The sequence below is a fragment of the Lathyrus oleraceus genome, chromosome 6 (assembly GCF_024323335.1).
Source record: "Lathyrus oleraceus cultivar Zhongwan6 chromosome 6, CAAS_Psat_ZW6_1.0, whole genome shotgun sequence".
Lineage (NCBI taxonomy): Eukaryota > Viridiplantae > Streptophyta > Magnoliopsida > Fabales > Fabaceae > Lathyrus > Lathyrus oleraceus.
The window spans coordinates 5,291,801-5,319,098 of record NC_066584.1 but is presented as its reverse complement, the minus strand read 5'-3'; the positions used below and the strand labels follow the sequence as shown (position 1 = coordinate 5,319,098).

At 32.4% G+C, this 27,298-nt stretch overlaps 2 protein-coding genes across 2 annotated transcripts; one reads left to right on the top strand and one right to left on the bottom strand.

Annotated features, from left to right (window-relative positions):
- Window positions 1–21,099: 21,099 nt before the first annotated feature.
- LOC127096661 (uncharacterized) lies at window positions 21,100–22,229 on the top strand. The gene is made up of 4 exons (XM_051035210.1): window positions 21,100–21,307; window positions 21,435–21,556; window positions 21,649–21,779; window positions 21,865–22,229. The coding sequence occupies exons 1-4, from the start codon at window positions 21,256–21,258 to the stop codon at window positions 21,998–22,000; spliced, it is 441 nt and encodes a 146-aa protein (XP_050891167.1). The 5' UTR covers window positions 21,100–21,255; the 3' UTR covers window positions 22,001–22,229.
- On the bottom strand, window positions 22,177–25,391 carry LOC127096660 (pentatricopeptide repeat-containing protein At5g09450, mitochondrial). The gene is made up of 3 exons (XM_051035209.1): window positions 25,222–25,391; window positions 24,819–25,101; window positions 22,177–23,373 (listed from the first exon to the last, which is right to left on the bottom strand). Exons 1-3 carry the CDS (start codon window positions 25,257–25,259, stop codon window positions 22,471–22,473), a joined length of 1,224 nt encoding a protein of 407 aa, XP_050891166.1. The 5' UTR covers window positions 25,260–25,391; the 3' UTR covers window positions 22,177–22,470.
- Window positions 25,392–27,298: the final 1,907 nt, after the last annotated feature.

Sequence of the window (27,298 nt, the reverse complement as noted above, 5' to 3'; positions counted from 1 at the left end):
GATTATCAATGGAGTTGTGCAAAGCAAGAGTATACTCCTAAGTATACATATCTTACAAAGTCTCTGATCCAAGAATGAACAATGATGGAAAATATCAATTACAGTGATCAAAGCAAGTATTTTCAAGAATATCTCAATATTTATGATCCTTAGTGATCAGTTGAGTGGATATGTCTATAATGGACTTGTTCATTTTGTTAATTATATCAACTCTCGTGTCCAACGATGTGTAGAGAAGGATACACGATAATATGATCGGTGTTTCCCTTTAAGAGAATTATTTATCATGATTTCTTGATAAAAGAGGTATACATTATTTTAAGGTTGAAATAATAGAAAAAAATTTGATTAAACCCTTAAAATAGTGAAATTTTTTTGCCCATCTCAATAAATACTTTTCCCAACCTAAAAGATGAGTTTTTCAAGTGTTTTTAGAAATGAGGTGCGAATAAGGTTAATAGGGATGCGGAAAATCATGAAATCTAGCACAAGGCCCAAAAATGCACCAAGGAGGATGAACTACGTAAGCCTAATCGATTGGCACATTATGATAATCGATTGGAAGAGCTGGGCACACAGATTTTCAGATCAAATCCAAGCCAAACTTGTGCCTCAAGCAAATTAAATCCCAACATTGGTGAAGAACACACACAATCCGGAAAAATATGGCAAGCAAATCGATTGGATCCCTTAGCCAACCGATTGTCACACTCAATCTTGAAAGATTTTAACTTGATTTTCAATCACAACAATCCTCATTAATTTCATGCCAAAAATATACTATCAAGTCTTCAGAAGGCGCAATATAAATAGGTATTCACTCTTCATTTTTTTACATTGCATATTTTTCTTCAAATCTTGTAAGTATGAGATTGTTCTCTCAAAATGATCATGAACCCAAAAAGTTGAACTTTTCAACCAGCCTCTTCTCTGATTTTTTCACCACCAAACAACAAGAAGTAAGATTTTTTCAAGAATTTTCCGATCGATTGTTTGTGAGAATTCACACCCTAGATCCAGAAGGTTTCAAGGAATGCAAATTCTTAAAAACCTTTGAAGAACTCAACCTGACCACCTTCCCTTGTATCCCCTAAACAAGGGTATATCCATCATTAGTCAAGATTTTTTTCTAAATTCTTCACCTCACAGATGGAATACTTTAAACTGAAGTAAAAGAGGCACATGATAACTCTATCAGTAGAAGAATTCATAAAAATTCTAAATCTCCCTCATGAAGATACTATCGTTGAACCTGGAGACAAAGTAGACAGACAAGCTCGATGTATCCACTATAATGAACTGTCCATCACTCTCAATACCAAATCCCTTCACGACTATATATATCCACCCTGAGTGTCGTATGATTCACTATGTGATAAATCACATACTCTTTTCAAGAAAAAGCAATTTCAGCCTCATAACCCAGGTAGATGTAGAAGGAATATGGATAATAGAAAATAAAATCAAAGTGAATTGGCCAAAATAAGTAATCGAGTACATGGTGGAAACAGGAAAGAAGTAGTATGTCTTCCATATGGAAATCTAATCACAAAGATTATGGAAGATACTAGGTACAATTTCGGAGATGAAGAATTCAAGGAAGAAAAAACTAAAATAGGAAAATCAATCCCACCATCCATGAAATTCAAGATGGTCAATGTAAAAATAACAAAAAATCTCTCATCAAATGTGAAGAAAAAAAGCGAGTTGTCAAGAAGTACCCATAGTAGTAGACGACTCTGATCACTCCATTCCTACACCGCCTCGACTTCCTACAACTAAAGATCAATTCAAAATCTTAATTAGAAAGATAAATGTAGTTAATGAAAAGTTCGATTTCATAACTCAATAATTCATTCAATACCAAACATAACTACCTTGATATCTATTCTATGATGATTTTGATAACGAATAGTTTTACCTAGTTGCCTAAGTATGTTTAATTTTATGCAATCTTTTACATTCTGTATTTTTGAATTCAACAAATTTCCCTTTTGTAACTTAAATTTATATTTCTTTTTAAATTAATAAAGAGTGATGTTTTCCCTTTTCTATATGTTTTATTTGCCTATGTTTGCGTATTTAAATTTCTGCAATGCATCTTTACCTGCCATTTTTATTTCGACAAAGGAGGAGAAGTATACTGTCAGGAGGAGTAGAGTGTACCCTCTTTAATTTAAGAGGAGTTTAATTACTCCAAAAATATATGTGTTAATTCTTTTACCACCTCCCTGAGAAATGTGTTGTCACCATAAAAAAAGGGAGAGAACGTGGAACCTGTTTTGCAGGTTACTTCTAGGTGACATGCCTTTAATAAAGACAATAACTTTTGATGATGACAACTAATGTTTAAAGATGACAACTGAATGTTCAATAATGACAAGTCATGCATAAGCGGTTAAAGATGCAAAACAAAGTATTAGGGTTTCATGAATTTGGCTCTCTGATGATTGCAACCAAATGCAATCTAACTCAAGTCTTATCTCAAGTATACTTAAGCAAGTTTATACAAGAAAGGAACATCTGAAAAGTCTTAAAGTATATGAAAGTATGTGAAAGTCTTCCTCAACACATATGAGTGAACATATTGTAAAGCATAAGGGCATTCTCATAAAATTACATGGCTAAATCACACAAACGCACGTGCACGCACACACACACACACGCACACACACACAAAATTTCAAACTTATTTTTCTAATGAATTTTTTTTAAATGTCTTGAAATCATGCCAAATGAGTTAGGAGCTGTCAAAAAATTTATGAGAGAATTGTTGTATCTACCAATCGATTGACATTCTTCCAATTAATTTGAACAATTAAAATATGTGTCATAAGCGATTATAATAACTTCTTAATGATGTGAAATGGAAATATCTTTTCTTTTCATTTTTGACTTGATAATCAATTAACTTAGGGCAACTAATTGATTGGAAATGTGTACCAATCGATTGACAAGTCTTAAAATCATTTTCTTTTTTATGCTAACATCTAGTCTATAAATAGATGTTCGTTTCCACTTTTTTCACATCCAGAAATGTGGTTTTCATTTCTCACCTATCTCTCTCTAAAAATATTTTTGTTTATTTCTCACACTAAAAATTTAGCCAAAGTGCTTTTCGAGAAAGTTCTTTTGTGAGTGAGGAAAGTGTAATTCTGGAAGGGTAATTTTGCAAGTTCACCAAGGAAGTTTTGTTTATACCTTGGTTGAACATTTTATCCACTTAGAGATTGTTTGTTTGGGTTCGAAATTATTCCCGTAAAAAGCTTAAGTTTGAGATTTGTGTGATCAAGTTTTTTGTTTAGGTTCGAGATCAACCAGTGGTAAAATCTCACAGGTTATTGGTTAGCCTGGTATAAAACCAAGGTTTAGGTTCGATAGTTCATCCCAATGTTAAAAGCTCTCAAGGTTTGTTTAGAAGCTTGAAAACTAACCACTTCAAAATTCTTGTGGAAAGAGGACTAACCGTTTCGATCCATCGTTTGGAAGGAAGACTCGCCGCTTCACTCCCAGTTTATTGTTTGGTTGAAAGTTAGCCATAAACTTCATTTACCTTATATAAGGGGGTTCGTGAGTAATACATACTAAAAGCTCTTAAGTTTATTAGACACTCTCATGAACAATTCTTGGAGAGAGGATTATGTATTTTTCTCTTTTGACTGAACCTTTATAATTTTCGTTGTCTTCTCTCTTTCTTAACTTTTTATTTCTCACATTTTTATTCTTATTTTCCGCTGCATAAAATCAAAACATTTCTTAAATGTTTATAAACTCTAATTTTATCCTAGAAGTTTTTTATATCCAAGATTTTTTTAAACACACAATTCAACACCTTCTTCCATGTATGTGAAGTCACATATTCAATATTATATACTACAAGATGGAGGAAAATCTAACAACTAAAGGTAAGAAAAGACCTATAAAAATCATAATATAAACTATTAAAAAAATCTTGAGATTTTCAAGTTGGATAGAAATATGGCGTATTTTGGTCTATTTAGGTGACTCATATAATACTTGTTTGCTGGATTTGTTGTTGTTTTATTGTTCGTCAATTTTTTAAGATGTACAAGTAGATAGTATTATAGCTTATTTGATCTTATGGTAGGATATACTGATTAAATAGTGGATACTAATTTGTTTGTGAAGCAAGATTTATCTCACTTGTGCATCATAGAGTTGTCTTTGCTCTTCGGCAAAAAAAAAGTTGCATTGTTCTTGAATAAAAACACAACACATAGAACTAGACATGTGTCCGTGAAAGATGATTCTCAATATAAACATGCTACTCAAGTTGCGACCAAGCTGCTGCAAATCTAGGCGGTGGTCCGAGAGTGCTAAAACTAGTGATTTCAAGGTCATGGACAGCTTACATAAGGCGGATTCACCAATATTCATAACTGATTTTACAGTTATGACAGTTAAATATGGTTTATTTAGTTTGTTACTTGGGCTATAAGTAACCTGTTGTGTATAAATATACTTTGATCAATGAATGAAAAGCCAAGCTCAAATGTTTAATTTCAATACCACTCTCATTTCTTTTTATGGTATCAGTAATGTGAGAAACTAAAAGATTCATCTTTTATCTTTTTCTTCTTCGCCCATTTTTTACATTGAGCTTCATCCACATCTTCAACAATGGATGTTCATGATCATGAAGATTCATCTACAACACGAAACAACACCATCATCAACAACAATGATAACAATCACAACAACCAGAATAATAATCAACCCAACAAGAATCCGGCTCTTGATCAGTCTGGCCCCTACTGTCTTCATCATGTTGAAAACCCTAATGAAGTTCTTGTTTCTCTTCAATTATCAGAAAACAGTTATGAATCTTGGAGTCGTTCGATGAAACAAGCTCTCTTGAGCAAGAACAAGATCAAATTCATCAACAACAAACTCACCGCACCCCAAGAAGATGATCCTCTCTTTGATACATTGGGAAAATGCAACAACATTGTGCTTTCATAGATATCTACATCTTTATCACCTGATATTGCTCAGAATATGATTTATGTATACAATGTATGGACAGATCTTCATACACTTTATTTTCCATGCCACTTTTATTTGTTTCATACACTTTATTCACTGCATCAGTTTGTCTATTTCTTGCACTTCATTTTCAATGTTGTTGTTCTGTGACATATCTATAATTCCAAAATTCTCAATTTCTTTACCGTCATTCTAAGGCATGTCCTCTGAATTTTCTTGCTCTTTGTTTCCTTCATTCTCTAGCTTGATTTCATTCATGAATGTTTGCAAACAGTTGCTTGTTGTGACAGACTCATCTCCATTGCTTACATCAAAAGGGAACTTGCTCTAGAAACCATAAATTCTTTGTTTTCTAGACCAAAGACTCTCTATCCCTTTTTCCCTTGAGGATATCCAATGAACACACACCTTTTTTTTTCGCCCTTACATCAAATTTATCACGAGTCTTAAAGTTTCATAAAAAAAATTAGCATTTAAAATAAATTATTTTGGATTGTAATATACATAACGAGAAGATAATTTATACAATTTAGAATCAACCAAAGATCAACATTATTCAAAATCATTCAAAGTATATGTTGTGACGTAATCATCAAATTTTGTGGTGATAAATTGATGTAAAAGGAAGTAGGTTTCTTTCTTTTATGTATGTAATACAGAAGGTTGTTGGAAGGTCTTGGTGAAGACTTGAACAAGGATCTAATCATAGTGGAAAATCCGTAAAAGAACAGAGGGATTAGATGTGTCATTGATTGATAAGGGGAATTAGTATAATTCTCGTGTGTCTTTTACCTTTATGCTTTTAATATTCTGCATTTGACGTTCATATTAAAGTTGAAATCAATCACTTGTTTCTGGTAAAGTTAAAAGATAAGAAATTGATCATAAAATCAAGAAAAATCCAGTATATATAATTTACCCCCTCTTAGTTTGCCTCTCATACTTACAAAGATTTCCTTTCGGGAATCCAACAGATGAGAGAGTAAGCTTCCGGAGTTCATGGTCACACCAGGAAGAAGCGATCATTAAAGTGTCCCTTATTCTTAATATAGGCACAAAACTATGTGACATTTTTTTCGCCGAGAAATCAAACCTTGATCACCTACAGTGTCATTGAAGGTATGTGCCACACAAAAAATATGGAAGAAAAGACCGAGAGACAGTTTTCAACTCGATATTCACACAAAAATTGGAACACCTTCACGAAGACCCATACTTTAAGGTGTAATTGAGAAGGTGAAATTTTCAAAAGCTTTAGCACCCTTATTTCAAACTCGTTGAAGGGGGGTCTAAAAATTCAGAAGCATAAACATACACTCGTAAAAAGGGATGGAAAATTAGTCAAAACGGTTGTAAATCCTCTTGTCATAATCAACAGAAACAGCCACCCAATCAAGAGGTAGACCCACTTCTATGAGAGAAGTTTATATTTTAGTTATGTTGTCAAAAAGAGAGATAATCCTCAATAATTCACAATCAAACCAATGATACAGATTCTCATCCGTAGGTTCTTGAGATGAAATAACTGTGTGACCCCTGGACATCAAACATCATCAAACAAGCATGTAAGTTTGATTTATGAGTTTGATATGATATTTAATCTTAACTTTTCTAGGATTCAGACCTTGTGTAATTCTATAAGACCTAATAAAATGTTGAATCCACCGCTCATCACGAGCCTCAATCTTAGCTATGATAAAGGGAGGACAAAGGGGAAGCTACTAGTGGCCCCGTGAAAGGAGGAAGTAACATTGACAAATCGAACACCACCGGTGGACCTTCCAGCATTCTCATTAGTGAAAGCATGGAAAGACTCAAAATGAAAGATTTTGTCAAAAGAAGATTTACTAGAAACACCATTGGACTCAGAAAGAAATAAGTACGAGACTCAGTTTGGGGAGATTAGGCGCCGAAGAAGTAGTATTTAAGTTATCTAGGTCTCTACCCCCACGAATGATGAAGAATCTCCACCAACGGAGCTACTCCCAAAACTCACATGTTGGTCATCTATATGAGTCATAACAAAGATAAAGAAATAGAAACTATGAAATAAGAATTAAGGACTGGAAATGGTAACTGAGAGGAAAATGAACCAAAGAAACTAGGGAAAGCCAAGAGAATGAAAGGTTGACGGTAAATCACGAGACACACTACTCTAACATATAAATGGGGCAACGAAATCAAAAGTTGCCAAAATTTTAAAAAAGAAAGGTTGATTTCATGAAGATGAAACATATTCAAGTTCATAATAAAAGCGAAAGTTCATTCAAGAAATCAAATGTCTATTATATAAAAAAGCGAGCCAAGTGATTAATAATTCAAATTAAAAGATAGTGGGGAGGTGAAAAAAATGATTAGATTTTACCTTAGGAACCATATGACATTCAAGTGACTCAAGCATCCTAGAGATAAGCGTCACACCTTATCTTGTGAAACACCTCAGTAATGGAAAATGAATTTAAGGTATCTTCTCCCCACTCATTCGGTGACCAAAGATCGAATTCATCCACTTTCATCAACATTCAATCTGGCGTCATAAGGCCAACACAGATTTTAAAAGATTTAGTGACACTATTACAAATAAGACATTTTATGACGAGGGTTTTACCTCGAATATTCAAAAAAATATATATATATATATATATATATATATATATATATATATATATATATATATATATATATATATATATATATATATATATATATATATATATATATATGAGGTCTCGGTTCGAATTCTAGCTACTACATTTTATATTATTTTTATTTTCTATGATTTATTTAGTATTTCTCACTTGACGCATTCTCAGCTACCCTTTTTTTTTTGTTAATCTTTTATTATTTTACTGTTTTTCATTTCTATTAATCTCTGTCACATGTATCAAATGAGAGTAATATATTGTATCAATATTTATTAACTATTTTTTTAAAAACTTCTTTTTTTATGAACTCATATACCTCGGTTTTTCTTGAAATCCAACGTGAAAGATCTTTTAATTGAGTTTCCAGAATATGGCGCTATAGCGCTTTTGCTTTTTATTTTATTTTTAATTAATGAATACATGTTGGTTTTCTCTAAAAACTGACATGAGGTTGTTTTGAATGAAATACTTCAAAGAACTAGTCTCTAACTTTACCTATCAACGCTCTAACTTCATTAGCATTCTCTGCACATAAACCCTAGGTGATTTTCAGCGTCACTCTCTCATCAAAACTCTTCCAATTGTTTGCGATTTTCATCGACACTCTCATCAAAACATGAACATTATCTCTATTATCAACCTTAACGGAATCTTTGTCATCACGTTTGAGGTACTTCTTTATCAAGTTTTTGTTTATATTACTCAAATGGTTTTAGTTCATATCACTAAAATAGTTTTAATTTATATCAACACGAACATCGTCGATATTCTCATACAACATCATTGAAATAGTTTAGTATCGCTGAAATGGTTTCTCTTGATCATAATTTTTTCATTTTGTTTATATTCATCAGTCATGGCTTAACTGCATTACTTTTCCACTTAAATGGTGTCTATCCATTTGTTACCCTTCCATTAGTTTTTCACTTGCATTAGTGTTAGTATCACTGAAATTGTGTCTCTGCTATTATTCTTCGTTTAGATAGTCATGGATGATACGAAAAACAACTCCCATACAACATCAACGACTCACCCGGAAGATGTTGGTGTCTCGATGAATTCAACCTCCATGACTCATAGAACTACCTATAAAAATACAAAACATAAAAGAAAAACTAGAGGTGCCACGATGTATACCAAGGTGAAAAAAACCCACGAAAACGGTATTTGCTATCCGGTTAGAGTTGATGTTGCAATCGGCAAGGTTTTTGGTGAACATGCTGAGGACTTTACGGGTTACGTTGCGTTACAAGGTAGAAGTAAAGTGAGTATTTTGTTGGATAGTTGACACGACATTGACAATGATTTGAAAAACAGCTTATGGACCAATATTACGTTATTTATATTTAATTTTATGATTTGTTTAGAAAGTATGTATGATCATTTAATTTTTTTTTTAATACCGATAACAACTTTATTGTGTAAACATAGGAAGTGTTTAATGTTAGTCCGGATGATAGTAAGATGAAAAAGAAGGTGCTTACATATGCTGGTGAGCGTTGGAAGGGATTTAAGACACAACTCACTCATGATTATATTACTCATCCAACAGCTAAAAGTAAAGAAAAGTCTTCTTACCTGATGTATTTATTTATTGATCAGGATTGTTTGAAGGTGTAAAGTCTCGTACCACTCCCGAATTATTGGATAAGAGCAAAAAATGAAAGCTTAATAGATCTAGAAATGTCTATCCACATAGATTGTCTCGTGGAGGATATGACAAGCTTGAAAAGACGGTGATTGAAGAACAAAAAAACAAAGGTTATAAGAGTTGGGTGGTTCTATAAGTCTTGATCTCACTTTATCTCCGCCATCACGCCATAAGAAATGGAAAAAGGCACATCAAAGAAAAGGTGGTGAGTTCACATCAGAGGCTACATGCGAAGTGGCTGAAAAGATTGTAAGTAGATTCTTTTCTCAACAATATTATTTATTTTGGTTAAATCAACTTGGTAAAGATGAAATTTTATATGTGTTGTAGGATGTATTGGTTGAACAATCCAGAGCGGGCCTTTTCGTTCCAGAAGATCGTCATGACATCTTGGTTGAAGAGATTGGAATCAAGCAGCATCTTAGGTGTGTTCGTGCTCTTGGAAGAGGCATTGGCTTCAAGATTTTTTGGCGATCTCAAACAACTAGAGTAATACACATTAAGTAAGAGATTAAAGAGATAGTTGCTATTAAGTTGGTGGAGGAAAGGGATGAGTGGAATCATGAGGAACGTTAGAGGGTGCAGATGGAGGAGCAGGTTAGGGTGTTATAGGAGGAGACTGGGAGGTTGTTATAGCAGGTGTAGGAGTGGGTCTAGAAGTAGCAAGAGGAGCGAAAGAGGTTGGCTGAGGTGGTGCGAAAGAAGGTGAATGATGAGGAGTATGAGAGGATATCCGTGAAATGTACCCGCGATGTGCTTGAGGTATAAGTATAAGTTTAAAAAAATTATGTTGTATGTTGTTGTTATTATTGTTTGCACTTTAATTTGTGTATTGTATTTTTGTTGTTTTTATGGTGTAGAGATTTAGTTTGTCGGGTTTACTCAACCAAATAAATTCAAATCAGTTGGACATTCAAGAGAAAGTAATGGGTAATACAAGCATAAAAGAAAGTTGTTCTATCCACCATGACAATATTGAAACCACACCATAACAAGTAGATAACATTAAGAGACTATCAATGATAGTAGAGAGTCTTCCAGATCTCTGCGAGAATATTAAATCAAGTCATGTTCCAGATCAATATTACGTACTTCCTAAGTCTACTACTAAGGAATTTTTAAAGGGGGGTGAATGGCTAGATGTTTCCATATTATAATTATGGTGCTCGTAAGTATAATTTTTATGTTGATCATTTATATTTATATTCATAAGTTCTCATACTTTAACAATAAACATTTGACTCTTGCAGGTACTTGCATGAGATGTATGTTGAAAGGGATTTAAGAAAGTATTTTATCATAGATCAAATGTCATTAGCCATCATGGTGGTACGGTAGCAAACAATATCAAGGTTTACTTAAAAGATAGATTGTTAGAAGAGAACAAAGAATATTATTTGGATTCGTTTTACCACGCGTAAGTATATATTAATTTGTAATTTTATTTATAAATTAATTTTATACATATTATTAATTATTCTGAATGTTTATGCAGTAATCAATGGCAACTAATTATTATATGCCCGAGACAAAATATTGTAGTTATGTTTTGCTCAGTGCACAATCCCCTTAATGATGTTATGTTAAACGCTTTGTCTGGGTAAGTGTTGTTAGTTTATATTCAAATTTGACCTTTAGTTTTGAATAGCTTTTATGCGTGTTTAATTTTTACCGACATGTATAGAGCGATGGAAGAATACAATGTAATAAAACGTAATTTAAATGGTAAAAGGCCAAGGATCCTTGACCAAAAAGTAAGTATTCCTTGTATTTTTTTATATTCTTTTATCTGGGTGTATTAATTAATAACTATATGAACATTATTTTTAGTCTAGGAGACAACCTGACGGCTATTCTTATGAATACTATGTTATGAAACATATGCATGATATTGTCACCGAAGACATTAAAATGGTTGGACCAAACGTAAGATATTAGCTTAATCCATATACATGTAATTTATGTATATTGCTTAAGTTAATGTTGTTGTAGTTAGCTTACCATAATTTAGATTTTGTTCTGATTATAGGAGTTTAGCGATAATACACCATTCTCACAAGAAGAGATAGATGATATACGATCAATTTGGACTGGTGTCTTCTTATCATCTTGTCATGAATTTCAACAACAATAGTTTTTCTTTCGTTATAAGTAGAAATTGTACATATAGAGGTTTTGACATTTTCATGTGCAAAACTCTAACTTTTGTATTATGTGTTGATGACAACAATATAAATTGGTACATTTGGTTTTGCCACAATGTAAATTTGTAATTTTTTCCAAGAAACAACAGAGGGTGAACTTGTCGCATCTTCCCTACATACCTCAGTCGGGGTCTTCTCGATGTCAGCGAGACTACTTCCCGGTTGGGCGACTAGATTGGGTTTCGACTAAAGCATGATTGTCAAAACGTGTGCTTAGCTTCTCCTATAAGAGCATGTAAGATTTCTCCACGATGACCACCTCCTTGAAATTCTTTACTTTCTTCCTTCCTATTTTCGATCTTAAGGGGTGGTCCCTCAGGAGACTATTCTCAAAGATCCAACACTCAAGGTTGTCTCCAACTCCCTCGACTCCAACAATAACTTGTTTGAATTGGTATATGTAAGATCGCAAGCTCTCCCTCTTTCCTTGGAAAATCTCGATGAGGGTGGCTTCAGTCAATGGTCGTCTTTTTCGGGCTTTGAAGCGAGTAGAAAATTGCTCATAGAAATCTATCAAATATGTTGTACACGTTGTTCAAGAGTTCATTTGCACCTTGCACTCTGAGGTTTTCTTGTAGCACTTGGAGGTCCTGCAAGGCTTCTAGTTGTAGAATTAGAGGTGGAACGACAAGATTGGTCATAGCAACATGAACAGATCTGGCTATTTGTGAAGCCTGGACCTGGTCTAGATGTAACATAATCGTCATTCCAAGATTTGTGATGCTTTGTAGGGGAGGTAGAGGTGGTTGATTTCTCACCACTAAGTAGCAACGGCGGCTTCGCGCATGAAAGTAGATCGAGTAGCTCTAGATCCATCCATCCCTTGATGATGTTGAAATTGAAGATCTGGAAATTTGAAGAATCGAAGTTGAGATGATGATCAATCTAATTGAAACACGTCGAATTCTCGTGTTTGATTCAAAATGCTCTTGATTCGGTGACCTGAAGAGGTTACAAAGTGATGAATCGGAGAGCGAACATGAAATTATAGAAATCGTAGGAATCAGAAGTTGGTCCCTATGGTCGGCGCCACTGTTCCATTCAGGAATCATAAATGAGTTAAGAAGCGATGATGATAGCGGATCAAGGCTTCTAATATTATGGAGTGGGTGGGGTGACTACAAGGTTAACACTACAACGCTCAAGTTAGTATGTGAGAAAGAAGATTGAAGTAAAATTGAATTTGAAACTTGTTACCTTAATTTGGAGTTTTCTCTATAGAGAGAGATGGGTCGGAAAATAACGAACTCACTATTTGTTAGGAGTGGGTTGCAAGGAGCCATTCGACGAACATGCACTTGAGATCCTTTATGATCAATAGGATGATAATCCTTGTGTGTTAAGAAGACTATGGAATGAGTGAATTCCCTCCATGGTGGTCGGTCGGGGTCGTTATGGACGGGCCAGAATAGGTTACATGGTACCTCCCGACAATAAAGGTTTTTCCTCATGTCACATTACAGTTGTTTTCTTCCTCAATTTCATACATACATATGATTAAACAAGTAGATATTCATTTACTAAAGCTCAATTACAATTATATTTCTCTATTCATTGTGTTCGCCACACCCTATCAATATGATGATGATTTTTTCTTGGATCTTAGATCTTGTCATTATCTTTCTCTCTTTGTCAACTCAAGTTACCTCTAGCCATTGAAGGCATACGTCAAACAAAAATTAAGACTTAGTACACTTTTATACTTAGATCATCGATCCAAACACTACTTTCCTCCTTTCGTAGCCTCAAGTTACTCCTTATCTTAGAGACTTTTATCATAAGAAATTTAATATTTGGCACAGTTTGTCACAAATCACATTTAGTGCATCACATAATGTACATATGTGATATTCTTGACCCACATTACACATCACATTTTACATTACTATGGGATATAGACTTGCAGTCACAACTTATAACATATATATTGCCATTGTCGCAATTTAAGAAATCAATAGAACATAAAGATCACGATATATGACCACTTAGTCATGTTTATTGTATTAACTAAAAAAGTACAATGAGGATAGCCATGTATTTAGAGGGTTGTATGTGATGTTTAAAGTTGTTGATGGTATTTAGAATTAGCTCGCGTAGAGTGATGAGAAGTTATATATGTGTGATTTCTAAGTGAAATGATTTCATTTATAGAGACCTCTTGGATCTAGATTTTTTTATCCATGGAGTAGTTTTTCTCCTTTTTCATCCCAGGAGTGTGGAATATGGGAAACTATTTTTCTCTTATAATCATGGGAAATATGGTTTTTCTCCTTGGTTGAATGTTCTATGTGCGCAAAGACACGTCACCCCACACGTTTATAAGCGGGTGAGAGACAAACTAAATCAAGCTCATTATAGACGGGTTATAGCAACTAGCAGGCAACCAATAGTGCAACTTCGGGCGGCATGTGGTGCTACCCTTGTTCTTCTCTGGCGCCAGTGTGCTTGATTTGCCTTGTTTCCCTTTCAATTACCTTCTCTATACATAATGAAGTTATTTCAATGCACGGTCCTTCAAACACGGCGTTTGGAGAGCGCGAAATGATTTAATCTCATACATAAGATAATCTACTTATAGACAAGACTTAGATGGTTGAATATCTCAAACAATACTCGATAAAAATAAACTTGCTCAATTCTTAGACGTCAAACGTTTAAGTTAGTTTAGAGAACAAATTAAAATTTAATTGAAACTACAACATAAACTCAAAATCAATTCGAAATAATCAAAAATATATAGAACCATTATTTTTTGTGTGACTATGATGTATATGTTATATTATTCATTTTATTCGCTTTATGTCGGTTAATCTTCTATTCGTATTTTAAAGTTTTAATTACAATATAATATTTGTTCAAATATCCTCAACCAAATTTCACTTTTGTGATATTTGTTCTTAATATCACAACATTCTTACACAGTTATCTATCAGTTTCATGAAATTGTCTTTGTCGATATTTCCCTTACAATATAATATTTGAACAAATATCCTCGACCTTAAGAAAATTAAGTGAATAAATAAATAAGAGTTAAAATTATGCCGAATTCATTTTCATAGTTATCAATCATATATTATTATAATATTCACTTTGTTACGATGACTAATCAAACAAAATTCAGCGCATTGTTTTCTATGTCGGTATGCTATCTGAACAGAAGTTTAGTTTATAATATCAAATTTAATGGAGATTGTATACTCAACTGCTAAAAGAGAAAATATAATATCTCTATCAACCACTCATATTCCGTCAATTCACGTTAAATTGTTAAAAAAGTTAATAATATAATAAATTAATGGTCTTTTGTTAGATAATAATATAAAATTATTTTATATTCTCAGTGCATATCAATTGAATTTATACTCAAATTTATTAAAATAAATAATTTATTTACAATATGTTTTAAATAAAAAATATGTTAGAGAAGAGATCAAAATAATTTTCTGTAAAATTAATTTTAAGATCTTTAATTTTCTAAAATAAAATTAATTATTTTTTTAGAATTGATTCTATTTAAGTACTCATATATTTGTATATTTAAGTTTAAATGTGATTTTATTACTAAAATCTAAGTTTGTTTTGTAAAATAGTTTTTAGTTTTTTAAAATTTTAAAAAAAATTATAAAATTATTTTCTATATAAGAGTAAAAATTAAAATAAAGTTTATAAATTTTGATTTTTAATTTTGGAAATCGTAAAAAGAAAAAAGGTACATTTTTATTAATAATAATTTTATAAATTATTAAACATATCTTTTTGTTCTAAAATATTTTTTAAAATTTTGTTTATTAAATAATTTATAAAAACTAAAAACTAAAACTTATGAAAACAGATTTTTAATCTTCACTTGACTTTTGTATTAATGTATTCAAAAACAAATTAACATATTTTTGATATAATTTTAGTTCAAATCAATTTTATTAAATTAAATGTATGTTTAATTTCACTTTTAAGAAACTTAAAAATGATTATGGAGTTATAGAATTAATTTTGATTAATTTAATATTAAAATATGATTGACTTTTGTCATTATAATTAAATTTAGTGTACGTTTGGTTTCAGATTTAGAGCAGTTAGAGTTGATTATAAGTGACTAGAATTGATTTTAATATGATTAATTGTTTCTTGAATATAATTAATTATAATTTTTAAAATTATTTTACTTAAAAATTAGATGTATAACTTTTAAATTTAAATTTTATATTTAAGTTTTTTTTGTTAAACTCGTTTTTATAAATAAAAAATTTCAAATATAAATATTTTTTATATTCAACTTTTTTTAATAATTTTTTTGAATTAATTTTTTAAAATAATCATAATTTAAAACAAAATATCAAATTAACCATGTTTCAAACAAAAAAAAAATCGAAGACAAAAGGAGTTGTCATGCATGTTGGCGCATGCATTTATTATGTGTACATATGTGTTATTCAAGGCGACTGTATATTGAATGTGTCAATGCATGTGGCACATGCATGCATCCTCTAGGAGCATGCGCCACGTGTAGTGGCTACTGCATTGTTTAGATTTTTTTATTTTTAATCATTGTAACAATAAAATAAGTTAAGATAAATTAGAAAATTAAAAATAATTTATAATATCATTTGATAAAATTGAATTACACAACGACACAATAGAAAATCAATGACTCGCTCGATCGTAACGTCTCTCGGTTCCACAACCTGGTGCATTTGCTTGCCTTCGAGATCTCCCACGATTTCCCTGAGGTGTTTGGGGTCTCCTAGTATTTGCTTGAGACAAAGGTGGTTGGTGCAAGGATCCTGGTATGTCTAACAAATCTTCGATCATATCTTCCCAGGAGTTGGCAGCTCTGCAGTCGGCTCTGTCGTAATTGAATTTGATCTCTATGTTGTCGTAGTTGGGTCGTGGGGTTGGGTTAAGTGTGGACGAGCTGGTTGGTTAAATTGGGACATTGAATCGTTTTGGGGGGAAAACAGTGGTTCTTGTGGTGTTTGAAAGGCATGTGGTGGTTGGGTGCTTTGGCAATGTGATATTTTGGTGCTTTGGTGATGTGATGTTTGGATGCTTTGGTAGTGTGATGTTTGGGTGGGCATTGGATAGGGACTATGGTGGGAATGGGTGGAATCATATGCACCATCTGAGCTACAGTAAGATGTGGTGGCGGCATATGACTATTGGTGGTATGGGTCATGCTCTTGGTTTTGTGTTTGGATGTGTGGCGTGAATTGGTGCATGAATTGGTTGCGAGGTTGGGTGTTTGTGGATTCGTAATCATCTTCGATTTGTCGTTGGGTGTATCTGGTATGGTGATGTTGTGAGGTTGGTATTTGGGTTTGGGTGGGTTGATATTGTTGTTGGGTTTGGAAATGGTGTGGGGTAGGTTGTTGAGCGGGGGTTTGTTGTTGGACATATGATGACGAAGTTTGTTGGCGTGGGTCGATCAAATACCTCGGGTCATACATAAATTGTGGCGTTGTAACCGACTTATACCAACTCAAATAATTTTGAGTTGGTCTAGCATGTTGTGTGATAGGTTCGTTTAAGATGTGTCAATGTCGATTCCTTCATTGATGACACATCTCCCTAGTGAACTCTCTCCAATCGGAATAACTCCATTGGACATCGACTCTTAGTTGATGCCATTCTCCTAAACATGTTGGAGGGTCTGGTATTTGTTACTACATGCCGAACTGCAGTTTGACACGGTCACTCTGGTGCATCTCCACAGTAGTGAACCTGATGATTGGTGTTTTTACTGTCCAAACTGCAACATCCTCGGGGCTAACCTCGTGGTCGAGACCCAGATACGGCCTCCAGATAAACTTTATAGGAAAAATACATGATTAGAAGGTTTGTAAATTGGTAATATTAAAATTAAATCTAGATTCTAATTAGTTGCTTAATAGTAACACATCGCCTGCTCCAAGGTGGTCTATAAGATTTCGATAGACTACTATAGCGTATTTGGGACATTTGTTGTACTTCATCCCCAGAACAGACCACCTAAATCAAAAAGAGTGAAAATAAATTATTTACCATTAGTCGTAGTATAAAGTAAGCAAAGGGGAAAAAATAAGAGAAACTTACTTTGTTGTGAATGGGAATATGATGTTGTTTTCGTTTACGGGGGTGAGTGACGGTATTCTCGATCAACCCCGTGCTTGCAGAAAAAAAGCGCGAGAATAAAACAAACTAGTATTCTTTTGTGAGTTTTTACACAAAGAACTATATAGATAGGACAAAACAGATGAACCTCAACTATATGTTCCTATTTTATTTATGTTTCTTAACAAAGGCAAATACATAATATTTACCGTATTACCAGTAGTTTTAGAAAATAAAAAATTACCAAATAGTATCATAGTATAACACCGAGTTTTGATTATTTTTTCATACTCAATCGAATATTTGGTTAATATTATAGTTGAATAGTGTTCTTTAAGATACTTTAGATTAATACCTTGACCCCTAGCTTGACCCTAGCTTGACCTGTAGATGTCTCTTCACACAAAGGGGCGCCTAATAATTATTTGCATATTGTGTTATCTTGGTTAACTTTACCATTAACAGCCTTACCTTCGATAGATAGACTCAGCAACATGTACACGTCCTCTCGTGTGACTGTATATTCATTGAACGGATGGTGAAATGTGTGTATCTCGGGTCTCCATCTTTCTATCAAAGCAAGGATAAATTTGTAATCAACGGAGTATGATACTATGTTAAGTGAATGACTAAAACTGCATGCTCACAAATATGATTCTATCAATTGATTGTGTGATACATATTCATGTACACGACAGTGAAATTTCTTTGGATCCTAACAAAAGATAATTAAGGAAAATAATTAAGAAAAAATATTAGTGGAAAATTTTATAGTACATTCAAAATAGTAACTTACGAACTCCGCAATATTGTTGATAGTTCCTCGATGTGTTTCACTCATGGTTAATAGAACCATTTTTTAGAATGCTTTTGTGTTTAGGTTGAGTGTGTTTGATGTAAATGATGAGTAACATAGCCATATTTATATATTGGACATAACATTCATGTGAAACAACTTTGCATGTACCCTCCAACTAATGTGCCATACCTAATGGCGCGTGGGTTACATTTTACGAGCATGCGCCAGTCAAAGTGGTGACTCCTAGGTTCATGCATGCAAAGCTACGTGGCAGGGGTGGAAGACTATGGAGCTAGGCTCTTACGAAGGACTTCCACAATACCCGATGAAACTTAATCATTATATGCTCTGAGGACTGTTGCCATTTTGAAGACCTTGCCAGCATATACCCCAGACGAGACTTGTGTGAGTGACAATGGCATATTCCACCGACTTTTTTGGGCATTTGAACCATGCATCAAATGTTTTGCTTTCTATAAACCTATTATACAAATTGGTGGAACAAGGTTGTACGGTAAATATAAAGGAACAGTACTCATGACAGTAGCACAAGATGTTAACAACAACATTTTTCCAATCGTCGTCACTCTGGTTGAAGGGGAGACTGTTGGTGGATGGAGTTTTTTCTTAAAGATCTCTTATTACACATTGCTCTTCAGCTTAACTTATGTTTGATTTATAATATGCATCCATCAATTGAGAGTGCTTATAAAAACCTTGACAATAACTGGCAGGATCCTCCTTCTACCCATGTCTACTGCATTAGACACATCGCTCAAAATTTCATGTGGGAGATCAAAGATAAGACGCTCTTGAAGAAGGTTGTGAACGCATGGTATGCATTGACAGAGCCTTCGTTCAAACACTACGGAAAAGAGATTAGATTGACAAATGCAGATGCACTAAGGTGGATCGACAATATTCTATTGAAGAAGTGGATCAAGACATTCGACAATGGTCAACGATGGGGCAACATGACAACAAATCTCATGGAATTAATGAACTATGTTTTCAAATGCATCTGGAACCTACTGATTACCACTTTGGTGAGAGCAATCTAATTTAGGTTAGGGTCACTGTTTGAGATCGGACGTTCAAAATGGGGTTCAGTGTTAGAATCAGAGAAGTTGTTCAGTGGAACTTCAATGAAATTCATTAAGGAGGAAGTTGTCAAAGCTAACACACATGCGGTCACAATGTTTGACCGAAACAAAGGTTGGTTCAGTGTAGATGAGACAATGAACCACAATGAGGGAAGGCCAATGGGATTTTAGCGAGTAGAACTAGATAGAGGTTGGTACGATCGTGGAAAGTTTTAAGCCTTTCATATGCCTTACTCCCATGTCATAGCAACATGTTCAAAGGCTCGACAGAATCCTCCAACTTACTATCCTCTCTTTACAAAATTATAAACTTATGTAATATGTACAACAATAACTTTCCGATGGTAGCAAAGGAGGATTATTGGCATGCATATCAAGCAGAGATAGTTTGGCACAATGAAAACGTGTGAAGAAAGAAAAAGAGTCGTCCTAACATCACACATATTCGAACTGAAATGGATACGGCGAACAAAATGATGAGATTATATAATTCATGTCGTCAGTCCTAACATAGTCGTACAAATTTCTCAATGTTGGAGCAAGAACCACAAGATAATTTTACATGTAACCATTTTATTTGATATTGAAAGTGTTCATTTGATAAATATCACAACATTTGGTTACAACAATTTAAACAACAACTAAACAATAATTGAAATAACTAAACAACAATACAAACAAATACAATGACTAAACAATATATTTATGCGATTACAACTATTGGGACAATTTCCTCACTATTATGCATCATAATATGACAATCTCTGTCAGTTTTAACTAAGTCCCAGAAACGAATTTCTCCATTGTCGTTGTACACTATAACAAGCCTTTGAATTCTTCTGATCTATTCAATGTTTGCAAAGTCTCTATCTAACCAACGAATCAAGCTCATATTAAGATGCTCGAACGTCTTTGTATTCCAGAGTCGGATCTTCATTAGAGGTTTTACTGCTAAATAAATCAAATCAGTATTTCTCTTTTGTATATAAGGCGACATATAAGACAACATTTTCAAGAAAAATTGATGGAGAGACTTAGAAGATGGATGAAAAATGAAGGGGTGGGGATGAAAATCGGTGAAAATGATGGGGAGTGGCTGAGGTATATATAGAAATCATAAACAAAGCTTTACTGCATATGGCACATGCTCCTAAAGGATGCATGCATGCGCCACATGCAATATGCAATGACGTATCCAATAAGCATGTGTCACAATAAATGACGTTTATGTACAACAAATGAAAGCATGCGCCAGCATGCATGGCTACTCCTTGTCTTTGAATTTTTTTTGAAACATTGTTAATTTAATATTTTATTTGAAATTATAATTATTTTAGAAAATTAATTGAAAATGGTTATTTTTTAAAAAAAATCTCATTTTTAACTCAAATCAATTTTATAGAATTAATTTACTCGTAATTAAATTTTTTTCACAGCATAAACAAATACACAAGCTTAGTTGAAGTCATTTTATCTTTAATTAATTTTTAATTAAAATCAATTTTTTAAAATTAGCACCTAATCAACATTCTTCACCATGGGAATGGGATCCGCGGGACCCATCTCATCCGTTCATTATTACGCATTGAATATAAAGAAAGGATAAGTCCTAAAGAAAATAGCAGCACACTCCCCACTAACATTATATAGTATAATAATAAGGCTAACAACATTACAAATTCAATGGATTGTGATTGTGATCTATACATTTAGAAATTGCATTGTGATTTTATACAGAGAAATTAATCAAGCAACAAAAATGGGTTCTCTTATGGCAGGATGGGGTTCTTCCTCCATTGATCCTAAATCAGGTTACCATATAGTAACAATATATCACACTTATAACATATGCTTTGTGCTTAAGCTTTTATTTTGTGGATAATATACCATTTAAGAATCTAATTATTTCTTATGAGGAAAAACTTTTTATTGTTTCAGCCACACTTCAAAGGAATTTGTCACTTACTAAAAACGAAATTGATGCTTATTGGAAATCAAAGAAGAAGATAGAGGAAGAACACTTTAGAGCCATTTCCAATCTCTCTGAGACTATTGATCAGGTTTCATATTCAAATCTCCACTTATCATTTTCTTTAGTTTTTTCTTCTTAACATTTTCTTTGTCTTGTGTGTTTATGATGCAACCTGAATAGGTTAGCAGAGACAATGATCTTGAAAAGAAGCTTAAGAAATCAATGACTATGCCTGCGACCAACATAAGGGACTCCTTTAATATGTCCATACTTGACACAAATTTGGAGCAACTTATCAACAAAAATGGATGGTAAATTAATTTACCCTTTTATTATATTAATTGAATCAAATTAATTTAGTACTATATGGTTAGAATAATAAAAATTTGAGTGCAGGTGGACAAAGAGTAGTTGGGCATTCCTGAATGAGCCACCATTGATGGAAGCTGCATCTAACAAGTATGCAGCTCAGTTTCATGTTGCCAATTTGGGACCATCCAAATTGAACCCAGAAGATGAAATTAGTGCTTGATTATATAAATCTTGCTAACAAAACACTAAACTCTGTATATATTTATTAATTAATCAGTATTTATGTTTGCATCAATGTAAGATAGTGTGTCTAGTGTTGAACCAATTGTGGAATTTGTTTTTGTAATCAAATCAATGTGTTTTTGTTTCTGGTTAATTTGTTTGAAGAGTGTAATGTAATGAAACCATTTGATTATATAAGAGTAAATTATATGATTACAGAAGCATTACTACTAGAATTCCAGGAAACTAACTCCAAAATTTGAATGCTCTGATAACAGCCTAGATGCTAGCCAAGTGAAACATAAAAATGTTATAAGAAATTAATAACATGTCCACAAAAGCAATAGAATCTTACATTGCAGATTATTCATTCGAGATGTATTAGCGAATTGTATAGTTTGATGCTGAAGCTTGCAATGTTGATCTCAAATTTGTATACTCTAATTCATAATCAAACCCAAATAAATTCTAGTTAGTTATTTTTGGATCTGGATTGAGATTCTTCTCTATGAGAATCAAATTCAAATTGTTTGCTACTTCATTCAATCCAATGTTTGTAAAAGCATCCATAATCCTTTTACAAGCATTTGTATCAAAATCTGTGGTAGTCGATTGTTTCCATTGATCAATAACTTCACCTGCTTCTTTTGTGTGATCAAGAATCAGATATGCAGAAAGAATGCAGATATAATTCCTGCTAATCATTTTTTGTTTCGTCATTCTCAATGAATTCCATATATGATCAAGTTTATCCTTATTTCCCATCGCGCCATAAAGAATGATCAAGAAATCATATGTTATCCATTGACTTTGCGTGATCTGTTTCTCGGTCTCGACAAGTGGGTTTGAACTTGCACTATCAAGATGACCCGCGGTAACATATATGTTGGCCAAGTTCAAATATCGAATCCAACTTTCATCAGAACCCGCACCGTCACTCATTTCTTCAAGAATCCTTCTAACTTCACCAATATTAAGAGAAGCAGCACATGAACTTATCCATAGATTATAAGTAAACATATCCGGAGCAACCTTTTGTTGTTTGAGGTCTTCAACAACTGACGGGACCTTTTCAACCTGCCCGACTGACATGTAAAGAGTCATCATTTCATTGTAAGTAAGGGCATCAAAGGGGAGGTTTGAATCTTTTATCCTTTCATATAGTTCCTCGGCTTTTTCAGTCATTCTTGCTCCTGCATAAGAATGGAGGAGGGCGGTGTAAGTCTCACATGTCTTTGCAGCAAGTGGTAAAGCCTCAAAGTAGCGCTCTGCAGCATCAATGCCGAAAACCTTGGTCATCAAATCTATGCGGTCTGCATAATCAGAGTCTGATAACTCGTATTCTTCATGACTAACCATCCATTCTGATATCTGTAATCATCAACAGTAAAATAAATTGTGAAGCCATATATCCCCAACCGACAATAGCCACGTTCATAATAAAACTTTTCAAGTCCAATGCAAACTTAACACTAGAAAAGACTTGAAACATTATTCAGAAACCAGTGAATGTATTTGAGACCGTTTTGTAGAGCAAAAATAATATATAAAGCTAATACATGAATCAGAAAAACATTCAGGAATACTCAAACAACATTAATTCAAAATTATATCAATACAGTAAACTTCTTTGGTGCTGCAACGGTATCATATTCGCTCGAATTTAACTGAGGCCCTTAGTGCTTAACAACATCAGAGGCATTAAAGGCATTCCGGAACTGAGTAATCAACTATTAATTTGTGAACCTTACAAAACTATTGATTTGGTAGCCACCTTGCAATCTTTCTCTTTATGAACCTAACAAAACCTTTTTAGGGGTACAAACCTTACAAAACTAATAATAATCCATGGTGAAGATTCAGTAACAGTCTTGATTTGTTCATATAAGAATAAAAACATAATCTTAAAAGAAAAAAAATCCAAAAACTTATATGATCTGCTACTACTTCATGTCTTCTAAAGGTTTTTTTAATTTATCTTACACAACTTCCAGAAATTATCCCTAATTCACAATCACAGAGCTATAATATCCTGAAAAAACTTCAGAACTCATTAAAACCGGCATCTAATGAAAGCCTGTTTGGAAATATGGCATAAATAAGTGCTTATTATATAATGTTCAATTGTTTATGTGTAAAATACTTCTAGAACAAAAAAATCAAATAAAGTTTAACTATTTTCATATAAATTATAAGTTGTTTTCGTAAACTATCCTAGAGTGTGTATGGTTTTGCGATGAATTGAGAGAATTGATTATAATTTAAAGTGACTTAAATGTTAAGTGATTTATGTATGCATACATTTACCTAAGGTAAAACTAATCTAGACAATAAATTTCAATATAAATCACTTTTGAACTCAAAAATTACAAATCCTACTTTAAGTTAGAATCAAGCAAAATCAATTTTAATCCAAACCACCCAAACATGTTAAAATCAATTTTATACATCCATACTCAATTTTGAGTGCTCTAAGCCTATGTTTGGATTTCATAAAATGAACTGAGCATAACGGTGCAGAGAGAAGCAAAATGGAGTCTAGCGGAATGAAGATTTCTTTGGAAATTTTAGGACGGAACAAGGCAAATTCTTCGTTCCGCCCAAATCGAAGGGGAAGAAATACGGTGGTAAATCCATACCACTCCATTCCACTCGGATTCTATCAATCCAAACAAAGCCTAAAGGTGAAACTAAACATGGACCTAAAGAGCTATTGAAATAAGCTGAATTAAGCTATCCTAAATGGTCTCAGAAGAACATTGCAAATAATTAAGCTCAACTAAATCTCAAAGAGAAAGAAAAGAAAAAAAACAAACCTCCAAAGCGTGTTTGTAACGCTGAGAGCTTCTAAGCTCGTTAGAAATATCACGAAGCTGAGAAACAGGAATAGAATTCCCTTGTAGAACCCATTTCTGAAGAACATTGGTAGCACTTCGTTTGGGGAGTCTCAGCCGCAAGATTCTGCTTCTTAGATCATCATCATCAACCTCCGCAGTGGTTGACGTCTCTTCGTCGTAATCATTACTCACAGCACCGGAAGTTACAAATCTTGCTGAACGATGATTGTGATAACCATTGTTGATTAAAGCGTTGTTGTTTCTGCATAATTGTTAATTGAAGTTGCGTGAATTTAGATGATAATAATGATTATAATACCTAACAATTTGAATCTGATTGGGTATTTGGAAAATTGGAGATGAGAGAAGGAATTTGGTTTACCTTTGTTTGATGAGAGAGAGAAGAGAACGGAACGCCATTGACGGCGGTTGTAACTTGCTCAGTTTGTAAGTTAGAAGAAGTGTTGTTTGTTCCGTTTGATTTGACAGAGGGATTCAGAAATGAGAGACTTGTTTGCTTCGGAGACAGTGAATGAAAAATATTTTTTTGTCAACTTGAAATGAATATGAGTGTGGGCTGGTTATGGAATTGGGCTCAATAATAATTTATTTTAGAGAATTTTTTAATGCACCTTATATGTTTTTTTTGTATGACACGAAAATATTAAAATGTTCTACATTTTCAAACGCGTCAATATATATGTATTTTATTTTATTTTGAGTTATATCTCAATTCTTATGAATAAATTTATTTTTAAAATGTATTTCTAAAGAAAATTCAAAAATGAATTTTCAAAAATCTATTGAACCAAAAAGAAAGTCTATAACTTAATAGAACCATAACTATTGGATTGTTAAAAATATTTGAATTCAATTATATCTGTCTAAAAAGCATAATAGTTTAAAGATACGATGAATTTAACTGATTTTTCTATGAGCTACTTTATTTTTTTTTAGAGTTTTATGATCTTCATATTGATATTTATCAACCACGGCATAGTTGTCTTCATCGACTCCGTTTATATCATGTTTCAATGTCATATTTTCATATAGAGTTCTACTGCCTTATTTGAAATATGATGTCTATTTCTTTTCTAATTTTCATTTGGTTCAACGGGTTCTATTACCTTATAGCCTTCTGTTTTTTAGTAGGTTCCGCAAATATATTTTCGAAAACTTTTTGGAAATGCATTATTGAAATAAATTTATTTATAAAACTGGGATGTGACTAAAAAACGAATGATTTTGGATGCTTCAGGATATGAATCTCCTAAATCTAAAGAGTATTTTAGTATTTTTGTGTGGTGTTTAAGAAACATATCGGATGCATTAAAAAATCTCCTTATTTTAACGCACTATAAAGATTTCTTCCTCACCTTCGTGAAAAACAAAAATATTTTTATAATCCAGAAATGTATCTTTGAATATAGTTCATACACACTATTTATTAGTTTTTTGAATCACGCTTCAATTTTATGAATAAATTTTTTAAATCTAAAATACATATTTGGAGAGTCTAAAATGTATTTTCAGAAACTCCTAAACTAAAAAAAGTCAAAAATTTATGTTATAGTATCTCCTCGAATATACTTCTTTCGTATCAAAAGTATAATTCTATAAATTCTTAAACCTTCTTCATATGATATGTTATGCTCAATGTTTTTACTACTTTCCTAACTCATTTTATTTTTAATTTGTGGGATAGTTGTGCGTTCGCACGAATACCGGTATGGTACGTGCATTTTTCTCAAAATATAATAAAAATAATATTAAAAAAATTAAATTATTTAACCAAAAAGATTATTATATTTAAAAGATACAATAAATTATTGTCTAAATTTATTTCATATATAAAAATATTTGAATCAACAATATATTATTATTTATATAAATAATATTTTTGTTTTGACATTAGTTACAAAAATATTAGAATCAAGAATAAACTTTTTTCCATTATTATTCAATACTTTGATAAATAATTTTGTTTTCCGGTTATAATTTTTTTTGTATTTTAATAAAATTATTCTCATTTATAACAATAATATTTTTTTATTAATCTTTTCACATATTTAAAAAAATAATCAATAAATTAATAGGTATTAAATATTTGAAACAATTAAAAAATTTCTCGTTTAAAACAATAATATTTTTTCCGTATATATAAATAAATTAATCAACAATGAATTTTTTCTCATATATAAATATTAATTTTGAAATGGCATTACTTATATATTTGAATCAACATAAAAATATTTAAATCAATAATGTATTTTTGCCCGTAAGTAAATATTACTTTGTTAAATGACATACATTTTTAATTATATTTTATAATTTATTTCAATTGATAATTTATGATTTCTTTAAACTAAAAATATTATTTGGTTATGCTATAGTTGCATAGTAAAAATAGACGTTCTATTTTTTTTACCCATAATAATTTTTTTTTATATTTATTTTTA